Below are 23,634 nucleotides of genomic sequence, written 5' to 3'. Positions count from 1 at the left end.
ACAGGGATGCAGAGTTTACACAGGCTCCTGTGCTGAATGTGGGCTCCAGATCACACCAGTGGGGTTTAACAATATTTATATATTTTCTCCATATTTGGGAGCTACTCTCTTTCCTGATCCAGCTTTCTAGTCCTTTTTCCAACCATGACACCATCTCCACACACAATAACCTGGGTCTACCTGCATATTGGTTGTCAGGTGAAGGCAAAAAGTAGTAGTCATGGGCCCTCTGGAATACACCTAAAACAGACCTATTAGCTTTTTCCAAAGCGGAGACCCCAAATCTTCATCTGCAATATTCTTGCCTTTAGGTTCATGATTAGTCAACAATTTGTTCTGCTTTATATCTTAACTCTTTTTTAGCCACCAGGTTCCAGATGCTACCATGATGCCAACTTGACTTTCCTGGGCAGATAACCCCACCATGTATCTTGGAGTCCCCCACCCTCACCCCTTGAATCCCTGCCTCATTAGGGAAACAGAGACAGGCTGGGAGTATGAATGAACCTCCCAGTGCCCATTTTCAGCGGAGAAGCAATTACTGAAGCCAGACCTCCCACCTTCTGCACCCCACAATGATCCTGGGTCCATACTCCAGAGGGATAAAGAATATGAAAGCTGCGGTCCAGGAGATGGCGTAGTGGTAAAGCTTTGGACTCTCACGCATGAGGTCCTGAGTTTGATCCCCAGCAGCACATGTGCCAGAGTGATGTCTGGTTCTTTCTCCTATCATAAGTAAATAACATCTTTTAAAAAAAAAGAATGTGGAAGCTGTCAAGGGAGGGGATTGTATATGGAGCTCTGGGGGGTGGGCATTGTGTGGAAATGTACCCCTCTTACCCTATAATCTTGTCAATATTTTTATTTTATAGATAAAAAAATCTTTATTTTATTGAATTCAACAAAATGTATAGTTTTATTTGCAAGCATAAGATTAATATAGAAATAAGTGAAAAAATGAATTATATGACATATGAAACAACTTTTAGAATTTGCAAAATGAATAGCATGCAATTCTTTTATCAAATAACTTTGGTCAACAAGTGGAAAATACATCATTCTTATTGGTGATTTTTCTGTAGGATTCCTGTAGTGTACTTCAAGTAATAAAGAATGTGGCTCAGATTACAGAGCAACTAAGTGCACAGAAACACTAATTAAAATGATGAATATTCCAAATGATGGAAGTAGTATTTTGCCAGAGGATGAAGAAGGATAAGTTTTGGGAACTGGAACTGGACCAGGACCTGGTGCTGGAGCTGGAGCTGGAGCTGGAGCTGGAGCTGTTAATAAGAATAGACTACTTTTATTATCAAGCTTGAACCTACTATAACTGAATATGAATGCAAGGGATGAAAGTCATTTCTCTAGCCTCTTCCCCCCAGCTCCATACAATGACAGACAGGGAACTGTAATGGAAATATTCAGAAACAGTTGTCTCATGAAAATGTTTTATGGTGTCTAAGGAACTGGCTCAAGTAGCACACAGGGTATGCCTGTGTGACAAAAATATGCCAGAGGGAAATGGTGCTCTGGTCTTTTCCTTCTCGTGACAAATACTTAATTTAAAAAAAAAATCTTTTAACAAATCTTTAAATTTTAAGTTTTTTTTTTTTAAATCTCATGACCTATATGAGATTGCACAGTGGCTAGAGCACTGAACTTGAAAGTCTGAGATCCTAAATTCAATCTGTTACCTTGTGCCAGATTGATGTTCTGGTTCCTCTTTCTGTGTCTCTGGTAAATAAAATCTTTTAAACTTTTAAAAAATTATTTTAGTCACCTCATACTTGGGCTTAGAGGGTAAACAGAATGCTGTCTTACCAGGTATTTGGGTGGGCTCCCGACCCTCCATACCTAAAGGCAGAAATGAAAGTTGGTTAACCAATTGTCCTGCACTGTTAAGGCAGAGAAAGAATGAATAGGAAAGGAAGGAGAGAAGGAAATCACCTTTCAGTGGATCTCAGTTTTGCAACTAGACAAAGCCCAAATTCCTCAGCCCAAATCTTAGTATCATGACCTATGTGCTCTACAACCATAACTTCACAAGGTATTCTTAGTAGATCATGTTTGTTTGTTGTTTTTTCCCCTCCAGGGTTATCACTGGGGTTCGGTGCCTGAACTACAAATCCATTGCTCCTGGAGGCTTTCCCCCGCTCTTTTTGTTGCCCTTGTTTATCACTGTGACTGTTATTGCTATCGTTGTCGGATAGGACAGAGAGAAATGGAGAGAGGAAGGGAAGACAGAGAGGGGGAGAGAAAGATAGACACCTGCAGACCTGCTTCACTGCCTGTGAAGCAGCCCCCTGCAGGTGGGGAGCTGGGGTCTCGAACAGGGATCCTTACATTGGTCCTTGTGCTTCGCACCATGTGCGCTTAACCCGCTGTGCTACCGCTCAGCCCCGTTTTTTGTTTGTTTGTTTGTTTTTTAAGACTGATTTATTAACTTAATGAGGGAGAGGAGAGAGCAGAGAGAAAACTAGAGAGAGCATCATTACAACATATGTAATGCTGGAAATGTAACTTGGGACCTCATACTTTAGGTTCCAATGCTTTATCTATTGCGCCATCTCCTGGGTCATTGCACATTAGGTTTTTAATGAAACAGTACTGGATTGGTGACTGGTTTAACTCTGTTACCACTATAGTTATTCTATAATTAAGCAGTTCTCCTAGTCCCTCTGCACCTCGATTTCTTTTTTTTTGTTGTTGTTGTTGTTGTAGTTATTATTGATGTCATTGTTGTTGGATAGGACAGAGAGAAATGGAGAGAGGAGGGGAAGACAGAGAGGGGGGAGAGAAAGACAGACATCTGCAGACCTGCTTCACCGCCTGGGAAGCGACTCCCCCTGCAGGTGGGGAGCTGGGGGCTCGAACCGGGATCCTTCCGCTGGTCCTTGTGCTTAGCGCCACCTGTGCTTAACCCACTGCGCTACCGCCCGACTCCCAGCACCTCGATTTCTTATACACACATCTTGTAGAAGATATATGAGAGAAAATCACTTAGTACACTGTGTAGAACATAGTACGTGCTCACTGAAGTCCTCTGTTCTGGCTCATTGCTCAAACTCTATGACCAGTAATGTCCTCAGTCCTAGGCATTTTCAGATCCCCTCCTACCCTTGTAGCCAGTTTCAGAGAATAAGTTAAGAACTACTTACCAGGAGAAATAGTGGGTTCCTGGTTTCTCATTTCTAAAAAAAAGAATAGGAACTATTTGAATAAAAAATACAATTTACTTGAAACTAATAGACTTCATATTTGGCTACTTATGGTGGAAAACTAGAAACTTTGAGAGATAGCAGGAAACAAGGTAAAGAGAAATTTAGCCCACTAAAGTCTTATTGTGAGAAATATGACTAGTAACCAGGAAACCCTCCCAGAGTAAGCAAAATAACTATTTATAGTTTTGGCTTTTCAGATTCTCTTCATAGACTCTGACCAACATTTGTCATGATATATATTTAATTATATTTCTTAATTTTATAAGGACTAGTTCATAATTAAGCATAATTTAGAAAGCACAGGAATTCGAAACTACTCATCTTCGGAACCACTCATTCTTAAATTTTCTGATATAATTCAGCATCTGCTGTGTACATATACATACATTTTAAAGTCAAATTGGGATTACATCTAAGCCATTATATAAATATGCTATTGCTAAGCCACCTCCTTGGCCCAATTTCTATCTTATGTTTTTACAAGAAAAACACCAAAGCACTTGGTTTTGGTGCTCCCAATGTTGACTTACAAGATTGAATCTAGGCCCTCAAGCAGGGGAGTCACACATTCTACATGCCAGGTTATCTCCCCAGCCTATATCCTATTTTTCTTGTGATATCAAGGATCAAACTTGAAATGCCTGAAGGCCAGTGCAATTTTCCAGGCCACTAAAAAAATACTTATATTAATTTAGGAAGAAACAGGTTTTTTTTTTTCTGCTTATTTTCAAAATCCTAGGTAGATCAACAAGAATTTGTACAACGGTCACACCTTCATCTTTATCTATATAACAGTTAGCATGAAGCAGAAAGTAGTAGTAGTTTCTTATTTCAGTCTGTATCTTGTTTGCTCAGCTGACCTAAGAATTGTTAAGGAAGGTATAGCTAGACTACTGCTATATCCTAGACTACTGTTATATTATCTTTATAAAGAATTCAAAGTGGAATTGAATTTGGGGAATCGAACAGACTTCAGAAGGGCTCTTTAATATGATAAACAAATGGTAAATTCTGCCTTCTCCTCACTTTTTCCTACCATGGCATGTCCACTTGCTACCATCACTGAGGGGAACTGTCTTAAAATGTGAGTACCTAGAGTTTATACAAATGTCTTACCAGGATCTTCAAGCTTCTTGTTTCTCTCACCTAAGTAATTAAAATAATATACCAATTTTAATAAGAGAACAAAGTAAGCAAGATTTGCTGGTTATAGCAAAACTATTTTTAACTGACATAATCATAAAGAACCACTTGATGTAGCCTACAAATCATTGCTACTAAATTTACGTATCAGACAGAATTAATGCACCTAAGCTAGTTAGAACTTTCTTCTTGTCCCCTCAACTAAGGGCAAACATCACATAAAACTAATTTCCTGGGGATCTCAATGAACTAGAACAATGTCTTCTTTGAAGAGTTAACTAAGATGATGAACACAATTTGTGGTTCTAACAGGCCAATGAAATGTGTTGCTAAGCAAGTCCTGCAGACTTAAGGAAAAACCAGACACTTTTCTCTATTCATTAATGAAAACCTTTTTCCTCCATGGACCAAGTACAATAAGAAAATAAATTAATTCAAATACAAATTTAGTCAGCCAGATAGTTTAATCAAACAATATCAATACCAACATACTTGAAAAATGTATTGTTCAGATCTCCAGAGAGCTAACTCTATTATAAGGAGGTAAACCTCTCCAGAATAAATGATTTTTCAATTCATATTTGCCAACTTAATTCTTCATCTCTGCAAAGTGTCTCCTTTTCCTCAGCTATAAATTGGATGAAGTAAACAAATCTACATAAGAATTCATTTTAAATTAGCATACTTACCAGGGTTGTATGCATAAATGGACTGTAGATATTCTGAAATACAAACATTTTCATTGCATAATATTATACATGAATGTCAGAATCAGTCTCTTAAAATGCATACTAAGATAACAAAGATTCATATGATTCATAAAATATGGTAATATAAGTAATAATTTTAACCTCAGAAACAAATATATGCAAATTCATTTTAATTGCATGAAGATTCATGGGGAAGTAAGCCAGCAAAACAATAAAAAATGAACCTTTACTTTCAAACTTTTTTTTTTTCACTAGAGTACTACTCAGCTCTGACTTGTGGTGATATGGAGGCTGAACCTGGCACTTTGGAGCCTCAAGCATGAGAGTCTTTGCATAACCATTATGCTATCAACCCTGCCCTACTCTCAAACTTTTAAATAAACCTTCAAAATGGCCCAGTCAGTGTGTATCAATCTAAGGCATTTTCTTTGGGTCAAATCTGTGGAGCCTTTCTAATAGTGATGTTTATTTTCCTAATCTTTCCCACAATCCTCTACAAAAGATGACTTCTTGTTACATTCTCTAAGAAGCAGAAGCAGACTATGTTGTCTCTCCTTATCCTTTACTTCCTCACTTGAACCATATTTACTCCATTCATCAGTTTTCCAAATGTATACAAATCATGCAGGGGGAGGCAGGGCACACCTGGTTAAGTGCTCAAACAGTGCCAAGAATGTAAGTTCAAGCCCCTGGTCCCCACCTTCAGGGGGAAAGTTTCACAAGTGGTGAAGCAGGTCTGCAGGTGTCTCTGTCTCCCTCTCTATCTCCTCCTCTCTCAATTCCTTTCTGTCTCTATCCAATAATAAATAAATATATTTTTTAAAAAATCATGCAGGGCAGTCAGGAGTTTTTACACTTCTGTAGGGCTAGGCTAGTATCCTGGCATGTCTTAAATGCCCAAGGCAAGACAGTGTTTGAAAGAAGAGTTCAAACAATGCTTAGAGGAGGGAACAAATAACAGAGGCTCCTAGGCTTTCCACTTGCAAAGACTGTAGCTGTAGCTTACAGCTCAGCAGTGAGAAATGACAGTTTACAGTGATCCGTATCTATGAGAAATTGTGCTGATAAAATTTCCAATACATCTATCATGGTAAAATGAAAACTTTTACCCAGGTGTCAACAACTGTATTGTTAATCATTAACCCTCCAATAAAAGGAAAAATAAATTTCCATTACTCAGATAATACATTAAAGCACAACTTACCCATGTTGTCAGCACAATTTTCAGTTTTTAGTCCTAAAACACAAAGTTTTATAGTCAAACATAATTTACCCAAGTAACAATACCAAGTGGTTTATGACTATGGGTAATCTAATCTATCAGCTCCTAGTCTCAGACCCATAATTTTGAGGGAAGCAAACTATACTAAATTTGTTTTCATTTTGTTTGTTTTACCACCAAAACAAGGGCTCAGTACCTGCACGATAAATCCACTGCTCCCAGCAGCCATTCTCTACCCTTCCCCCAGACCTTTCTTTTTTCTTTGATAAAAAGAGAAATTGAGAGGGGAGGAGGAGATAGAAAGAGACACACTGGGGGCCATGCGGTAGTATAGCAGGTTAAGCGCACATGGTGCAAAGTGCAAGAACCAGCCTAAGAATCCCAGTTCAAGCCCCCGGCTCCCTACCTACAGGGTGGTCGCTTCACAGGCGGTGAAGCAGGTCTGCAGGTGTCTATCTTTCTCTCCCCCTCTCTGTCTTCTCCTCCTCTCTCTATTTCTCTCTGTCCTATCCAACAACAACAGCAATAACAATAACAACAACAATAAACAATAAGGGCAACAAAAGGGAAAAGTAGCCTCAAGGAGCAGTAGATTCGTGGTGCAGGCACCGAGCCCCAGCAATAACCCCAGAGGCAAAGAAAGAAAGAAAGAAAGAAAGAAAGAAAGAAAGAAAGAAAGAAAGAAAGAAAGAAAGAAGAGAGAGAGAAAAGAAAGGGAAAAAGAAAAAAAACACACTTAATAGCACTACTTCACCACTCATGAAAATTTTCCCCATGGAGGTAGGGACAAGGGACTTGAATCTGGGCCCTTGCACATGGTAATATGCATGCTCTGCCAGATGTACCACCACCAGGCCCAAAACAAGTGCATTTTTATAGTCACAATACTGCCACTAATTTTTGATGAGTTAACCTGGAATTATTTTCCTCATCTGTATCTTGTACTGGAAGACTATTCCTTATAGCCTCTGATATCCCTTCCAAGTTAAAATTTTATGATTTTTATTCTGACTAGTTTGTGAAAATTTACTGCCTGGTCAATTAATCCTCCAGATACTAAGCTATCCCAACAGGAAGTATATCCCTTTACTATAACTCTCAACCATTGGGGGAAAAGAAAGACTATCAACCAAATCTTCAAGGTTCTTTAATGTATCAATAAAGGTCTTTTGCAGTTATACAGAAAAAAAAGATTTGGTCTTCCCCTAATATAAATCTGTATGTAGGGAAAGTCATAATTTCAGGAGAGGAGGAACATGGCATTTATCAGCTCTTACATAAGTGGCTCAGACCTTTCTGATGATGCCTTAAAAATGTTGCCATTACTATAGTGATTCCACTGAGATTTGACTAAAAGTGTGTAACACTTCCCCAACAGTGGGAATGCAAGCTCAATATGAAAGTATTTACATTTTGTGCTAGTATGAGCCATGTGTTTCCCAAGTGCCACATGAAGATCTAAGTCCTATGATCTTTGCTCTATGGCTACCCTACTCACTGATCTAATAGGGAAGGTAAGCTATCTAGGAATAAGCCTCTATATCTAAGAATAGGAATTTCCTGAGATGCCTAGCTTCACTATAGAGAGCTGCTCTTCTGGAATCTCAAATTTACTTTGTGGAGTCTGAAACAAGGATTCAGATAGGTTGGTCTAATTTCTACAACTCCAAGAAATGGTTAGAGTTTTAAGAATTTGGATTGTGCCCTCAGTTAAACTCAAGCACAGTTTTAGCAACTATTATAACATAATGCTGCCTTGGCAGATAAGTGAAAGTGCTAGCCTCACACAAGAGAGCTTAGCTAATGGTAAGATGAGGAGAGCTCTGAATGGGAAAGTTACAGACAGAAAGATACTTAGGAGTAGGAGAGATAACATAATGGTTGTGCAAAAGACCCTCAGCAGAGCTTTGGGGAAGGAAGGGAGGAAGGACGGAAAGAAGGGAGGGAAGGAGGAAGGGAAGGAAGGGGGAGCCAGGTGGTGGTGCACCCAGTTAAGTGCACATAGTATGAAGTTCAAGTACTTGGGTTCCCGGCTCCCCACCTGCAGAGGGGGGTCGCTTCACATTAGTGAAGCAGGTCTTCAGGTGTCTATCTTTCTCTCCCCCTCTGTCTTCCCCTTCTCTCTCAATTTCTCTCTGTCCTATCCAACAACAACAACAGCAATGGCAATAACAACAAGGGCAACAACATGGACAACAAGGGTCACAAAATGGGAAAAAATGGCCTCCAGAAGCAGTGGATTTTTAGTGCAGGCACCAAACCCCAGCAATAACTCTGGAGGAAAAAAAAAAAAGCATGAAGTGTTAAGTTTGACCATTGACAATACATATTCCAGAGATGAACTCTGGGTGTCATTAAATAAACATGTTTTTAAAATAAAATAGTGGTACAGGAGTTGGCTCAGTGATAAAACTTGGGACTCTCAAGCATGAGGTCCCGAGTTCCATCACCGAGTTCCATCACAGCATATGTGCCAGAGTGATGTCTGGTTTGTTCTCTCTCCTCCTATTTTTCTCATAAATAAATAAATAAGTATCTTTTTAAATGATTATATAACTATCATGTGATTTAGCTATTCTACTTCTTGCATTTATAAAAAAAAAACACTAACTTGAAAAAATACATTCCATCCCACATTCAGTATAGCATTACTTAAAATAGCCATGATATGGAAACAACCTGAGCGCTCATCAATGGATGGATGAATAAAAAGATGGGATACATATATACATACATTATAATATTACTTAGCTATGAGAAAGAAGGCCATCTTGCCAACTGTAGGAGCATGGATGAGTACATTATGTTTTGTGAGATAAGTGAGTAGGACAAGGACTGTATATGTGGAATTTAAAAAAAAGAAAATGGGAAGGCAGAACAGACTGTGTTTAAACTTATGAAGAGTAGTAGATAAGCCCTGGGTACACAATATACATCAGTTAAATATAGACAAAATTATTGTATTGTAATAATTAAACTTTGTCAGAGACTAGAATTTAACTATTCCAATTGCTAGAATGGATAGTTTTGTAAAATGGAAGAGACAATGACACAAGACAATGATATAACATAGAAATGTATCAAATTAATATTTTTGTATTAAAATATTAATCTTTTCTTAAAGATATACTTACTTATGTCAAAAAGTGGGAGGAGAGAGAACCAGAGCATTAGTATGGCACATGCAATGCCAGGGATTTAACTGAGAGCCTCATGTTTTAGCAACAAGAGGTCTTTTGATTCTTAAAGACATAGCAGGGTTGAAAATGGATGAGATTGACCCAAATATAAACAAGAGAAGATACAAACATATAGGAGATGAAAAAGGGAGGGCAACCAGTATATATAAGTATATTCAGTATATATAAAAAGATGTGAAATTGCTATAATAAATTGTATACCTATCAGGAGCCGGGCTGTAGCGCAGTGGGTTAAGCGCACATGGCATGAAGCAGAAGGACCAGCTTAAGAATCCTGGTTAGAAGGTTCCAGATGCTAGAATGATGCAAACCAGACTTCCCTGGACAGACAATCCCACCAATGTGTCCTGGAGCTCCGATTCCCCAGAACCCCGCCCAACTAGGGAAAGTGAGAGGCAGTATGGATTGACCTGCCAACACCCATGTTCAATGAGGAAGCAATTACAGAAGCCAGACCTTCCACCTTCTGCACCCCATAATGACCCTGGGTCCATACTCCCAGAGGGATAAACAAAGAATAGGAAAGCTATCAGGGAAGGGGATGGGATATGGAGTTCTGGTGGTGGGAACTATGTGGAGTTGTACCCCTCTTATCCTATGGTTTTGTCAGTGTTTTCTTTTTATATATAAAAATTTAAAAAAAAACCAGCCTGTCCACAAGATGGACAAATGCTTTAGCTATTTACAGTAGCAATGATAATTTTGTTCATTACCTTGGAGGCTCTGTGTATGACCTGAACATCAAATGACACTTCTGGCATCAGCATAATGACCCTCACTTAAATCTACCTTTACATATATTCATGTGCCAAAACTAATGGCCTCACTGTCTGAGCCACCGAGATACCCACAACTAGATTACTATAGATAAATGTATATGTTGTCTCTCTGCAGAAATGTAGCAAATGTGTGGACTACATATATTACACACAAATATGCCATATGGAACAACTTCACATATAGAAAAGCATCTGGGAACTAACGCTTTTCTATATTTTTATGTGTAGCCCTTATCTCTAGGACAGCTAATGGTTCTATAAGCAAATATTCCATTGTAAGGTTTTACATTTATAAAGGACTAAGACTTCCAAATGAAAAAATTTCTACCAGTTTCTTTAATGAAGATCTGTAAAGAGCTGAGTCATCTGGTTGTCTTCAACTACTTACAAACTGCATACAACTAAACTAACCTGTCTTGGCTGAGTTCCTATCATCAAAGAATTAGGGTTTACAGAATGAAGGAAGCTGAAAGAAAAGTATATCCCTCTCCTTTTTGTGTGGGTGTACTTGTTCTAATCTCAGTGGTTATATGGGCACACATAGTATTGGTTTCTGCTTTAGTAAATTTAATACATGCCTCAAATGACCTCAACAAAGAGATACACTGATCAGCTCAAAAATATAGAAATAAGAAACTGTATCCTGATTTTTGCTTTAGTGGTTCTGTGGTTATTCTCCTCAGCCACCACATATTACCATGGAATTCATAATTATGGAAAAAGGGCTATCAACTTGAACCACATCCAATGAGTAACAGAATAAAATGGGCTACAGTTATGGCAGGCATCTTCTGACATGGAAGTCAATCTTATCTGTCAACTTGTCTTAGATACACCCCCTGGTTATTTAGTCAAACACTAATATAGTTGGTGCCTTGAAGGTATGTGGTTAAAGCATATATATGATTAGTTACTTGGCAGGCTGTCAGTCAGTTGAAAGGTCTTAAGAGTTGAAGCATCCCAGAAGCGAGGATTCTGCCTGTGGACAGCAGTTTTAACTCATGTACAGGAGTTTCTACTTGCCCTTTCTTGCAGCCTTGCTTGTCGATTTCAAACTTACCTTGTCAGTCACCACAATCAGGTAAACTGGTTCCTTGCAATTAATGACTGAGTGTATATTTCCAATTGATTCTTTTTCTTGGTTGATTCCTGACTAATACTATAGGGTTGAACAAGTCTGTTGGGTCAAAGTCTGGAGAAACTGGTGCTATCTTCTTTTTCCTATAAATATGGATAAATACTCCAAAGAGTCCTCTAAATTGGTCTAGGAAATGATTTATGTGAATTTTCAGTCATGGATACACTCACTATATCCTGTCTACATGGGATCAGATCCCAGACAATGGCACAGAAACCTCACTACTCCCAAGGAAGAATAGAGAAGAGCAACAACTAGAACAAGTAAATATACTTATATTTAAAAGAGCCCTCAGGGCTAAGAGTGGGAGATTTGGGGGCCGAGCGGTGGCATACCTGGTTGAGCTCACGTGTTAAAGTGTGCAAGGACCCAGGTTCAAACCCCCAGTCCCCACCTGCAAGGGAAAGCTTTGCAAGTGGTGATGCAGTGTTGCAGTTGTCTCTGTGTCTATCTCCCTTTCTGTCACCTCTTCCCTCTCAATTTCTGGCAGTCTCTAGCCAATAAATAAATAAAGATAATAAAACTAAAGAGAGAGAGAGATCTGAGTGAAGCTCAATAAAATAGACTATTATCAGGTACTGAAGACAGGGAGGCACCTCCTTTCTAACAAGGCCCACTTCATCAATCAGAGAACCTTGCTATTCCCTGTCCTCCTGATTCTATATTATGTACAATGTGTTTTTCACAATACAGACTGGTTCCTCTCTATAGAAACATTACTCAAAATGACAAATAATTTATGAATAACTTGTTCAGTAAAATAATGATAATTACATGATAATGTATGCATCATTATCATTGTTGTTATTATCTTACAACCTTTCTTCCAATAAAACTTATTCTATATTGTAAAGTGTGGAGAATCCCAAAACTATGATTCCCCAACAGTTATTTATAATTCATCTACAGTTCAAACTACATGCAGCTTTTTCTTTTATCTTCTTTAATATTTATTATTTACTGGATATAACCAGAGAAATCCATAGCTTCAGCTCTTCATCAATGCTCATGAAGCTTCCCTCCCTGCAGGTGGGGAATGGGGGCTTGAACCAGGCTCTTTGTTCATTCAATTAGGTGTGCTATCGCCTGGCCCCCAGTTGCAGTTTTTTTCAATCAGATAGTTTTTAAGGATTAGAAACATAGCCTGATCAGCTGATACTACACTTTTATCAGGTTTTCTAGAAAAACAGTATAGGGAAATGTTAAGCTGCAGTAAGTTTTTTCATGAGGAAGGAGAAAGAGTTTCATTACCATTTACTCGCAGTTCACTCGTTTAATGCAAAGATTAGTATCTTTGAAATTATAAATTTTTAGAATGCTGTATATAAAGAAATTATCTTAAAATCCTCCAGCAAAATGAGAAAAATAGGCCTCTAAAAAAGTCTTATTAAATATTTTAGTAGAATGGCTTGATATGTCTCAGTAACAATATTATCTAATCTGGGGCTGAGTGGTGGCGCACCTGGTTGAGCACACATGTTATAATGTGCAAGGACCTAGGTTTGAGCCCCCAGCCCCCATCTGCAGGGGGAAAGCTTCACAAGTGGTGAAGCAGGAGTCTCTCTGTCTCTCACCCTCTCTATCCCTCCTTTCCCTCTCAATTTCTGACTGTCTCTATCAAACCTATAAATAAAGATAAAAAATATTATCTAATCTATAGTGGGTTTTTTGTTGTTGTTGTTTTTTAATGAGAACAAGAGGCCAAGAAACTGAGAAGGAGAGACCCAAACTCAGCTTAGTTCTAGTTTATGGTGGTTCTGGGGACTCAACTTTTGACCTTGCACTCATATTAGGTTTCCTCTAGATGGCAGCAGAGGACATTGGTTAAACTCCAGTTAACTGCAAAACAATCAAGTACAGTGATTGTCCAAACAGTACACAGGAACCTCCACAAAACTTTCCTTTGTGGTTATTTTGAACAGTTATCCTGATGTGTAGACCCTGCCTGATCTTGTGAGCAGACCTGCAGTGGTGTGTCCATTCTTTCCTCCCCTTCCTTCACCAACAGAACTCATAATAATACACTATGAACCCTGTTTCAGTCTAAAACTACTCCCTCTACCTCCCACCCCCACTCCTTATGTACATACATACACACAAGATCCCAAAAGGTCATCCCTCTCTCAGTTTTGCAGAAGAATGAAAGGGAACAGAGCAATGTTTAGCAGCAGGGCAGCATTAGATGCATATTTTCAATGCAAATCCTCACAGTAGTTGATTCTGTTCCTTAGTACCCTTAGTGACAGCTTAGGAAGAAGGAAACTAAATTACACAACTGCGATTATCATCAAGATCACCTGGGCATACCGTGCCATGTGGAGGAATAACCAATATTAGGTGCTTCCTTCTAGATGTGGATAGTTCATTCATTCTTTCCAGTTCAGGCCACTATGTGCTAATCAAAACTCATGTTTACCATTAGGCAGTGCTGTGGGATTATGTTTCTTGGTTGACCCCTCATTGAGGGCCAATGCTGTTGTTCTACTTTATGTAGAACAGTGCTAGATCAACAAGATGCTATTCTCATAGCAGGAAGTATACAGGTGTTTGTCTTGCTGTGTTTTGTTAACTCTCCTACCACATTGGCACACCATAATGTTACAGGATGTTGAAGATAAAGAAATCATCCTAAAAAACTCCAGTAAAATCATGAGAAAAAGATGTTTCATTTAATATTTCATAATGATAATGACTTGACACTTGTCACCAGCAGCACCCCAAATTAAAAAACAATGAAGAAACATTCTCAAAATAATTTGTGACGCAGAAATATAAAACTATATAAATTATTCAAGCCTAAACATAGATTCTTGATATATGCAAAGTATTAAGAAATTTGCCTCGGGGCCGAGCAGTAGCGCAATGGGTTAAGCACACATGGCGCTAAGCAGAAGGACTGGCTCAAGAATCTCCATTAGGAGGAGTCCGGAGGTAGCACAGTGAGTTAAGCACACAAAGTTAAGCCACAAAGCACAAGGACCAGCATAAAGAACCCGGTTGGAGCTCCAGGCTCTCCACCTGTAGGAGAGTCGCTTCACAAGCAGTGAAATAGGTCTACAGATGTCTATCTTTCTCTCCCCCTCTCTGTCTTCCCCTTCTCTCTCCATTTCTCTCTGTCTTATCCAACAACGACGACATCGGTAATAACTACAATAAAACTATAAGGGCAACAAAAGGGAATAAATAAATATTTTTTAAAAAATCCCAGTTCGAGCCCCCGGCTCCCCACCTACAGGGCAGTCGTTTCACAAGCGGTGAAGCAGGTCTACAGGTGTCTTTCTCTCCCCCTCTGTCTTCCCCTCTTCTCTCAATTTCTCTCTGTCCTATCCAATAGCAATAACAATAATAACAACAATAATAACAAAAAGGGCAACAAAAATGGGGGGAAAAATGGCTTCCAAGAACAGTAAATTCATAGTGCAGTCACTGAGCCCCAGCGATAACCATACAGGCAAAAAAAAAAAAAAAGAAAGAAAGAAAGAAAAGAAAGAAATTTTTGCCTCTATTTCTTTTGTTTCAGAAAATTTCCAGAGAACAATGAGCCCTATCAATGAAATAATTTGAGAAAGAGGATAAAATCCAAGACAGAGATGATTCCTCAAAGTGTAGAATCAAACAAAAGTCTCAGAAAAGTAGTAGAAGAGATTTTAGAGTATTCAGCAGGCCTAATAAGCAGAATAAGAGGGCCTAGGAGGAGCATAATCAGAAAAACAAACAAACAAAAAACAGTATGTCTGTAAGCATTAACAGAAGATTTATAGTCCTGTATAAAAATCTGGGCATTAATTATTGATTGAATATAAAAAAACAAGGAAACAAATCCCCAAAAAGGATATAAATAAATAAAACTACGGAGTAAGGAAGTGCTGAAAAAGATAGTAGGCTTTACTATACTGAGAATGGGAAGGGGAAAATACACAAATAATGGAGAAGATACTTTTGGCGTAGTGAACTAACTTCTTCTAGTACCTATCTCGCTTACCTCCCCACCATACAGACTGTAAAAACTAATTACCCCATTTCCAAGTTTTTGTAACTACAGGTGACCAGCCAACTGTTCTACTTAGTGATATGTAATCAGAAAACATTAGCTCAAAAGGTTATTTGCACCACAGTGTTCATTCATAGCTGCAGTGTTTGAAAATGTCAAAATGTTAAATCAATCTTAATCCATTGGTAGATAAATAGATAAAGAAATTATGAGATATATACACACAATGTAATACTACTCAGCCATTAAAAAGACAACACTGTGCTGTAGATAAAAGTAACGGTGAGTATAACAAATAAGAGGTGAATGAACTATAGTGGTTTCACTTGTGTGTGAAATATATATAACTAAAACAAATAAATCTGCAAATAATAATAGTGACAAAATTTACTCTTAAACATTGTGAAAGCTATAGAAGTTATCAGAGGGAACTGGGGAAGGGGTGATAAGTGGAAGGTTCCCTTTGGTGTAAACTTTGGTGATGGGTATAGTAAGTTGTTCATACAAACATATACATATCTGTGTAACTATAGTTTTAAAATTGTATAATATTGTAAACCAGTGTTAAGTCAGTAAGTAAAATTGCCCATAAATATTATCTAAAGTAATTTACATAACTTCCATCAAAATCCCAATGACATTTTTCAAGGAAATGAAACAAATAATTCTATAATTTGTATTGAACCACAAAAGATCCCAAATAGCCAAAGGTGGAAAAGAAGAAAAATGGAGGCTATATTATATATTATAAGATGATAATCATCAAAACAGGATGGCTATATTATATATAAGATGATAATAATAATATTATTATATGGTCTATATTATAAGATGATATATTATAGACTATATTATAAGATGATAATCATCAAAACAGTATGGCATTGGACCAAAGACACACTGATGAATGAATATAGAGAAACCAGGGAAGAAAAAAAGCACACACATATAGGCATATATGGGAAGATAATTTCCAATAACAAAACCAAGATACAATGGAGGAAGGAAAGCCTCTAATGAACAGCGTTAAAAAAATAGGTAAAATAGAAAAATATATACCCTTCCCTAGCCACGCACACCAAAAGAAAGGAAGTAAGGGAGGGAGAAAACAAGAGAGGGAAGGAAGAAGGCAAGGAGGGAGGGGAAACATAATATTTTACATCACACACAAAAATTAACATGAAATGTATCAAAGATTTGGGTAAAAGACTTGAAACCATAAAATACATAGAAAAAACAAATGATAAACTCATGGACAGTGAACACAGGTATCTTTGGGAACTAACTCCAACAGTAAGAAAATCAAGCAAACTAAATAAATACATCAAACTCAAAAGCCTTTATAGTGAAATAAACTACCACAAAAAAGGAAAAGGTATTCCACTAACTGGGAATAGACATTTCCAGGTCACACATTAGACAAGGTGTTATAGTCAATATATACTAAAAATGCATACACCTAAGTAAAAAAAAACAACTGTCAGGCAGCCCCTCTGCTCCATCCTCTATTTACATAATCATTGTTTTGCCTGAAAGACTCCCCACCCATTCCTTTGATCTTTCTTCTTTCTACCTCGAGACCCACCCTGACTGCAGGGTGACATTAATCCCACCAGTTAAAACCATCGCAACAGTTGCTAAGGAAGTTCCCAGCGTGCCTTTTTCCTTTCTCCATCCCCTTTTCCTAGCCATTTCCTCTTCCGACTTGCCACTTCTGGTTTTATCCTATAGAAGTCACTTCTGTTTCTGGTTTCTCTTTCTTCCTCTCTTCCGTGTCCTGACCTAGAGGAGGGCAGGCATGCAAGGGGAGGCGAACAGGCCATTGTGGTTTTTGGCTCCACTAACCTGCTGCACTGACTCCCGACTCTGGGGCTCCCGCATGAATAAAGCTTTGTATTGCTACCGCCACAAACTTGATTCCTGGATCAACTCTCTCTCCCGCCTGTGACGCTAGCCTGGTAGTAAACAATTCAATCAAAAAATGGACGGGAGATCTGAATAGACATTTCTTTCCAAAGAAGGCCTTCAAGTGACCTTCAGCTACATATAAATATATTCAATCTCACTTACTACTAAGGAAATACAGATAAAAACTACAATGAAATATCACTTCATACCAGTGAGAATGGTCTACATCAAAAAACCTGAAAACAACATGTGGAAGCAACGATATGGAGAAAAGGTACACACTATTGCTGGGGACATAAATTGGTGCAGTTTCCATGAAAAGCAATATTGAGACTCTTTAAACAACTAAAACATAAATACCATATTAATGAGCAATATCATCTTTAGGTATTTATCTGGAGAATTTAAAAAACACTAGTCGAAAAGATATGTGCATTAAAAAGATAACGTCATTCACAATAGTCACATTATATAAACAACTTAAATGCCCACCCTTGGATGATGAATAAAAAAATGTAGTATGTACTCAATAGAATACTACTTTATCTATCAAAAAGATGTAATCTTGCCTTTTGCAACAACATGGATGGAACCTGAGGTCATTACATTAAGTGAAATAAGAAAGTAAAAGACAATTACTAGATGGTTCCTTTCGTATGTGTAATGTAAATAACCAAACCAAATGCATTAAAAAATATAACAAAAGTAACCATTACATTGGGGGAATAAATGATGGTTATCTAAAAGGGTAGGAGAAGTGTGTAGAGGTAGCCAATCTAATAACGGGAATGTCACTAGAGTTTGATGGTGGGTTTCATGAGGTTTATACACAGAAGGGTTAGCTGTATTCCTGAAATGTGTGTAGTATACTAATCAACCAATGGAAGATAAATATACTTTTAATTAAAAATTAAAATAAATTGCTCTTAGGAGTGGGAACTGAGGGTAAGGAATGTGTCAAGATACTATATTTCAGTGAAGATTTTTAAAAAGATTTTTAAAAATATTTATTTATGTATTCCCTTTTTGTTGCCCTTGTTTTTTAAGTTGTAGTTATTATTGTTGTTGTTATTGATGTCGTCGTTGTATAGGACAGAGAGAGATGGAGAGAGGAGGGTAAGACAAAGATGGGGAGAGAAAGATGGAAACCTGCAGACCTACTTTATCGCCTGTAAAGCGACTTCCCTGCAGGTGAGGAGCCGGGGGCTCGAACCGGGATCCTTAAACCGGCCCTTGAGCTTGGCACCATGTGTGCTTAACCCACTGCACTACCACCCGACTCCCTAAAACCTTCATAAAAATCTTTACTGAGGTAAGTCGAGCTGTAGAGCAGTGGGTTAAGTGCAGGGTGGTGCAAAGTGCAAGGACCAGTGTAAGGATCCTGGTTCAAGCCCACCTGCAGGGAAGTCCCTTCACAGGCGGTGAAGCAGGTCTGCAGGTATCTATCTTTCTCTCCCTGTCTTCCCCTCCCCTCTCCATCTCTCTCTGTCCTATCCAACAACAATGACATCAATAACAACAACAATAATAACTACAACAACCCGTGAAAAACAACAAGGGCAACAAAAAGTAAAATAAATAAAAGGAAAAAAGATTTTTATGAAGGTTTTGCATCAGGTGCTCCTTTGTTATGAAGAGCTAGCCTATATAGTATCCTTGGGCTTTCTGCCCATTAGATGTGAGTAGCAACTAGAGAATAGCTGTGACAATTAAAAACATTTCCAGCCATTGCCAAATAACCTGTGAGATAGAACTACCCCTGGTTATGAACCACTACTGTATGATATTTTTAACTTTTAGTAATACTGTATTATTTTTGGTTAAATTATGGAAAAAGAAACTAAAAGCATGAAAGAAACTAGACTGGAGATTACCAATGTCATTTCTCCTTCAAAATACCTCTCATTTTCCTTCTTGACCTCCCCCTGAGTTCTAAGATGCTCCCTCCCAGATAAGCATAGACAGTACAGACACTTACCACCTACAAATGCACACTCATAATGGCTGCAGGTCTTGTTTGTACTTTGAAGGTTAAGGTTATTGCTAGTCCCATCCTGTGACACATGAAAAACCTCATTGAGAGGTATTAAAGTAACTTTTTCACTTTCACCATCAGCAAATTTTTCAACAGGAACTCCAAAGCACGTATAGATGGTTAAGAGGATGTTTTGGTCATCAACAGCTTGAGGTTTGGTTAAGTATGCCAACGTGAAATGGCCAAATCTAGCTTGGTTTAGCCCTCCAAAGGTAAATGAAATCTGACTTGTGAAATATACCACATTTTTGTAACTGTCCTCACAAGGTTTTCTCAGCAACTGCAGGGCTTTAGTCAGGTAAAAATGAAAAGCTTTGAACTGGAAGTCATAGATATAATCTTTTCGAGATTGGCCAGCCACCTTCACAGCTTCGTTGAACTGATGGTAAAAGTCAGTTTGCTTTTGAGCTTCAGAAATATATGCCATCAGGGCTATTCCATGGTTATCCTTAAAATTCATCGGGAGAGAGAGTTGAGTCTTCCGGGCTTCCCACTTGGTTTGTGCATTTGCCCATACATCTTTCAAGACCTGCTGACTTGCTTTTTCCTCCTCAAGTAGTTGGGGAATATATTTTATTTCCATCCTATCAGAACATTTCAGGTATTCGTCATCAAATGCATTATCTGCCATGTCTAACACTTCAGCTTTTACCTTCAAAGGAAAAGGAAATAAATATTCCTTAGGTAAGATATTTTATATCATTTTCTCTCACATTGCTGCCCTCATCATCTCATGTCCTGTCAAAAGTCCCTCCGTTGTTTATAACCAACTTTGAATTTGTTCTCTATATGGAATGTACATTCCATTATTGCAGATAACTTTTCTTAGTTGTGTTCTACTTGTATAAAAGTATAAATGTTAGTTAATGAGTCAGAAATATGAGTGTGATTATACCTGTTACTCATTCATGTGAATCTTGAACAGAGGAAAGGGCAAAAAATGTGATTTTGAAGAAATGTTTGGCAATTCTGGCTTTGTACAATATTATTAGCAAGCTTTCCTTAACTCAAGACTACTGAGTAAACTTGAGATAGTGTGTGTGAAATACCACACATAATAAATATATAAGTGGTAAATATCACTTCTTTCCTTTAAGGAAGACCCCCCCTTTTGACCATTTAATTTAGTAGGACTAACTCTTCACTTTAAGAGTAAACAATAACATAGGCCTAAAAGAGCATTCCCAGAAAAAAAGTCTTTTCCTTCCTCTAGAACCATTAGTTTTAAGGATAATATTGGATGTCTGAAAAGTCAACAAAGTAAAGGTTGCATAGCTGAGAGGTAGAGAAAGAGATGAGGCACTGATAACATCATTTTTGGTCCTGGGTCAATCTATGCCTGGTAAATTTTACTACAGTCATTAGAATCATTAAATTCCTATCTATTTGAACTAGTTTAAATTGTATTTTTGTCACATACAACTGAAAAAGGCATAGTGCTTCTCTGTTGCATATAAGAAGCAAGGTGGCATAAAATAACAAAATAATAATAACTTAACTAACTTGCAGTCTAGCAGATCATAACTTTAAAAAAAAAATGATCCTATATCCCATGCTATTTCCTTCTCATCATTTCTCTTCCTCCTTGCACAGTCAAACTTATTGAAAGAGATGCCATCTCCTTTTCATTTCATTCATATATCAACCCTCTTCAATCTGGTTTCCCGCCCCCATTCCTCCATCCAAACAACTTTCATTAAGGAAATGTTTCTTTTTAGACTCTTACAGCTCCAACTTATTCTAGCTGCTTTTAAATGCTAGAGTTTCTTGAAGCTCTAGCTTATGGTGGTTCGAGGAATTGAATCTGAGATAGTGGAGCCTCTGACATGAGAGTCTCTTTGCATAACCATTATGCTATCTACACCCAAAGTTATTTATTTTCCAAACTCAATTTTATCTGAAGATAACTAAATACATAACCATAGATTCAGTAAGTATATGACCTATCCTGCACATAAATTTGGCCTGCTCTGTAAATACAAGCCTGTATACCAAACTGCCTTTTTCAACTCCTGTTGAACAACATCCTTCAAACATACTCAAACATCCTTCAAATAGTAGTCTAAGACCAAACTCACTTTTTGTAACAACCATCAATGACCTGGTCCTTATATAAGACCCTCTATTCATCTGAGGATTTCTTCCTTTATACATCTTTATTATCACTCTCTGTACATTCCATCACTAGAGTCTAGTGAACTTCTCTAGAGTTCTTTCTGTATGCCAAGCACTGAATACTTTATAGATGTATATACATTAAATTCATTTAATCTTCATAGAAATCCCATTAGGGAGGTGCTATTTATTGTTAGCCCCCTCTTTAAGGATGAGGAAACTAAGACACATAGAGAATAAATAATTTATCTACAATTGGAATTGGAATCCAGGTAGTATGACTCCAGAATCTGCTCTCTTCACTAAAAATTTTCAGTTTCTAATAATGATTACTTTCAAATTTTTAATTAATTAATTAATTAATTTTTGTTAATACCACTTTTTAGTTGTAGTACTTTTCAAAGAGCTCAATTTGACCTCATATTAACTCATATTAGAAAGTGGGGGGACAATTCATAATATGATTTGACAAATGAAGAAGTTATACTGGCACCAGAAACTATATTGATGAATCACAAATGATTCTGGGGAAGTCAGAGGTACCTGCATTCCTGGATTTGTAAATCAGTTTCTTAAAGTGAAAATCTAAACAGCAGTAGATTGAATCACTACCACATTCTAGCCAAGAAATGGACTTCCCTCTGCAGCACAGAATGTACCAGACTGCAGCTTGGACACCAATGCCCAATTTATTTTCAAGACTCAAACATATTATGAAACCTCATATCCTAAAATCACCTCCTACAAAACTCACATCAAATTAGAATTGATCCAATTTGTTCCTGTGTTTTCTCTCCCTCTAACCAGCTTCCACATGTCTAATTTTAGACATCAGGTCTTTCTGGCCCAAGGCCATAGATGATTGTGTGTTCTGTACAGTGAGTGCCTGGAGCAGTAACAAAGCTCACAAATACCACCACCATTCAGAAATAACTAATGGACATTAAAGGACAGGCTCTAAATGCTAGGTAAGAACACCAATTCTATTCCCACTGATTTATCAACTAAAAAAAAGTATGTATCAGTAGAATTCAACTACCAAAAGTTTATTACAAAAATGTGAAAATGATCTAAAATTTAAGAAAGGAAACTGGTTAAACAAATTATGGACCAAATACATTAAAATATTGGCAAAAATATTAATAAGAAAGACTACTACCAGACAGTTTCACTCATGCAAAAAAAAATTAACTAAACTGTCTCTTGGGTTTTGCGAGAACTGAGGTAGTTATGGGGGTGGGGCAAAGAACTTGATGGTGGGTAAGATGACTTCTACATACACATTCATGTGTGGATTTCAAGCTATAACCTTAAAATCTTAAAATTTTTAAACGACTAGTAGTAGTAAAAATAAAAAATTAAACTACAAATCAAAGTCATAAGTGCAAATGACGCCAAGCGCAAGGACGGGCTTAAGGATGCTGGTTCGAGCCCCCAACTCCCTACCTGCAGGGGAGTTGCTTCACAAGCAGTGAAGCAGGTCTGCAGGTGTCTTTCTCTCCCCCTGTCTGTCTTCCCCTCCTCTCTCCATTTCTCTCTGTCCTATCCAACGACTACAACAATAAAACAACAAGGGCAAAAAAAAGGGAATAAATATTTTTTTAAAAATGTATTTTTATATAAAAGGTTATAAACAAAAGCTCATAAGCAACATTATTTGTTCAAAATGTGAGGACAACCCAAGTGTACATCAACTAATGTATGGATAAACTAGTGAATGGATAAATCTTTAAGACAGTCATTAAAAAATAATGAAGCAGGAGTCGGGGGGTAGTGCAGCGGGTTAAGCGCACGTGGCACAAAGCGTTAATGGACTGGCATAAAGATCCCGGTTCGAGCCCGGCTCCCCACCTGAAGGGGAGTCGCTCGCGGTGAAACAGGTCTGTAGGTGTATCTTTCTCTCCCCCTCTCTATCTTCCCCTCCTCTCTCCATTTCTCTCTGTCCTATCCGACAACAACAATAAAACAACAAGGGCAACAAAAGGGAATAAATATTAAAAGTTTAAAAAAAATAATGAAGCATCAACATCCTCTAACATGGATACATCTTGAAAACATTATGCTAATAAATCATACATGAACCAGATATTGCATGATTCCATTAAGAGAGATGGACAGAATAGTCAAAACACAGAGACAGAAAGTAGATTAGTACTGATTAGGGGATAT

At 37.7% G+C, this 23,634-nt stretch overlaps 1 protein-coding gene across 5 annotated transcripts in view; it reads right to left on the bottom strand.

The window, feature by feature from the left end:
* Positions 1-23,634, bottom strand: part of ART3 (ADP-ribosyltransferase 3 (inactive)) — an 84,615-nt gene that overhangs the window by 13,285 nt on the left and 47,696 nt on the right. For 3 of the 5 annotated variants that reach the window (XM_007519852.3, XM_060187887.1, XM_060187886.1), the window contains exons 3-9: positions 19,294-20,002; positions 6,282-6,314; positions 5,057-5,089; positions 4,341-4,370; positions 3,162-3,194; positions 1,825-1,857; positions 1,005-1,283 (exon numbers count right to left, since the gene is read on the bottom strand). In XM_007519852.3, the coding sequence (XP_007519914.1) occupies positions 1,126-1,283; positions 1,825-1,857; positions 3,162-3,194; positions 4,341-4,370; positions 5,057-5,089; positions 6,282-6,314; positions 19,294-20,002 (1,029 nt within the window). In that variant the 3' untranslated portion in view covers positions 1,005-1,125. Of the gene's footprint in view, positions 1-1,004; positions 1,284-1,824; positions 1,858-3,161; positions 3,195-4,340; positions 4,371-5,056; positions 5,090-6,281; positions 6,315-19,293; positions 20,003-23,634 lie in introns of those variants that run through there. The other 2 variants (XM_060187888.1, XM_060187889.1) reach the window with 2 other exon arrangements.

Source organism: Erinaceus europaeus, chromosome 3 (genome assembly GCF_950295315.1).
Source record: "Erinaceus europaeus chromosome 3, mEriEur2.1, whole genome shotgun sequence".
Taxonomy (NCBI): domain Eukaryota; kingdom Metazoa; phylum Chordata; class Mammalia; order Eulipotyphla; family Erinaceidae; genus Erinaceus; species Erinaceus europaeus.
This window is presented reverse-complemented; position numbering and strand designations above follow the sequence as displayed.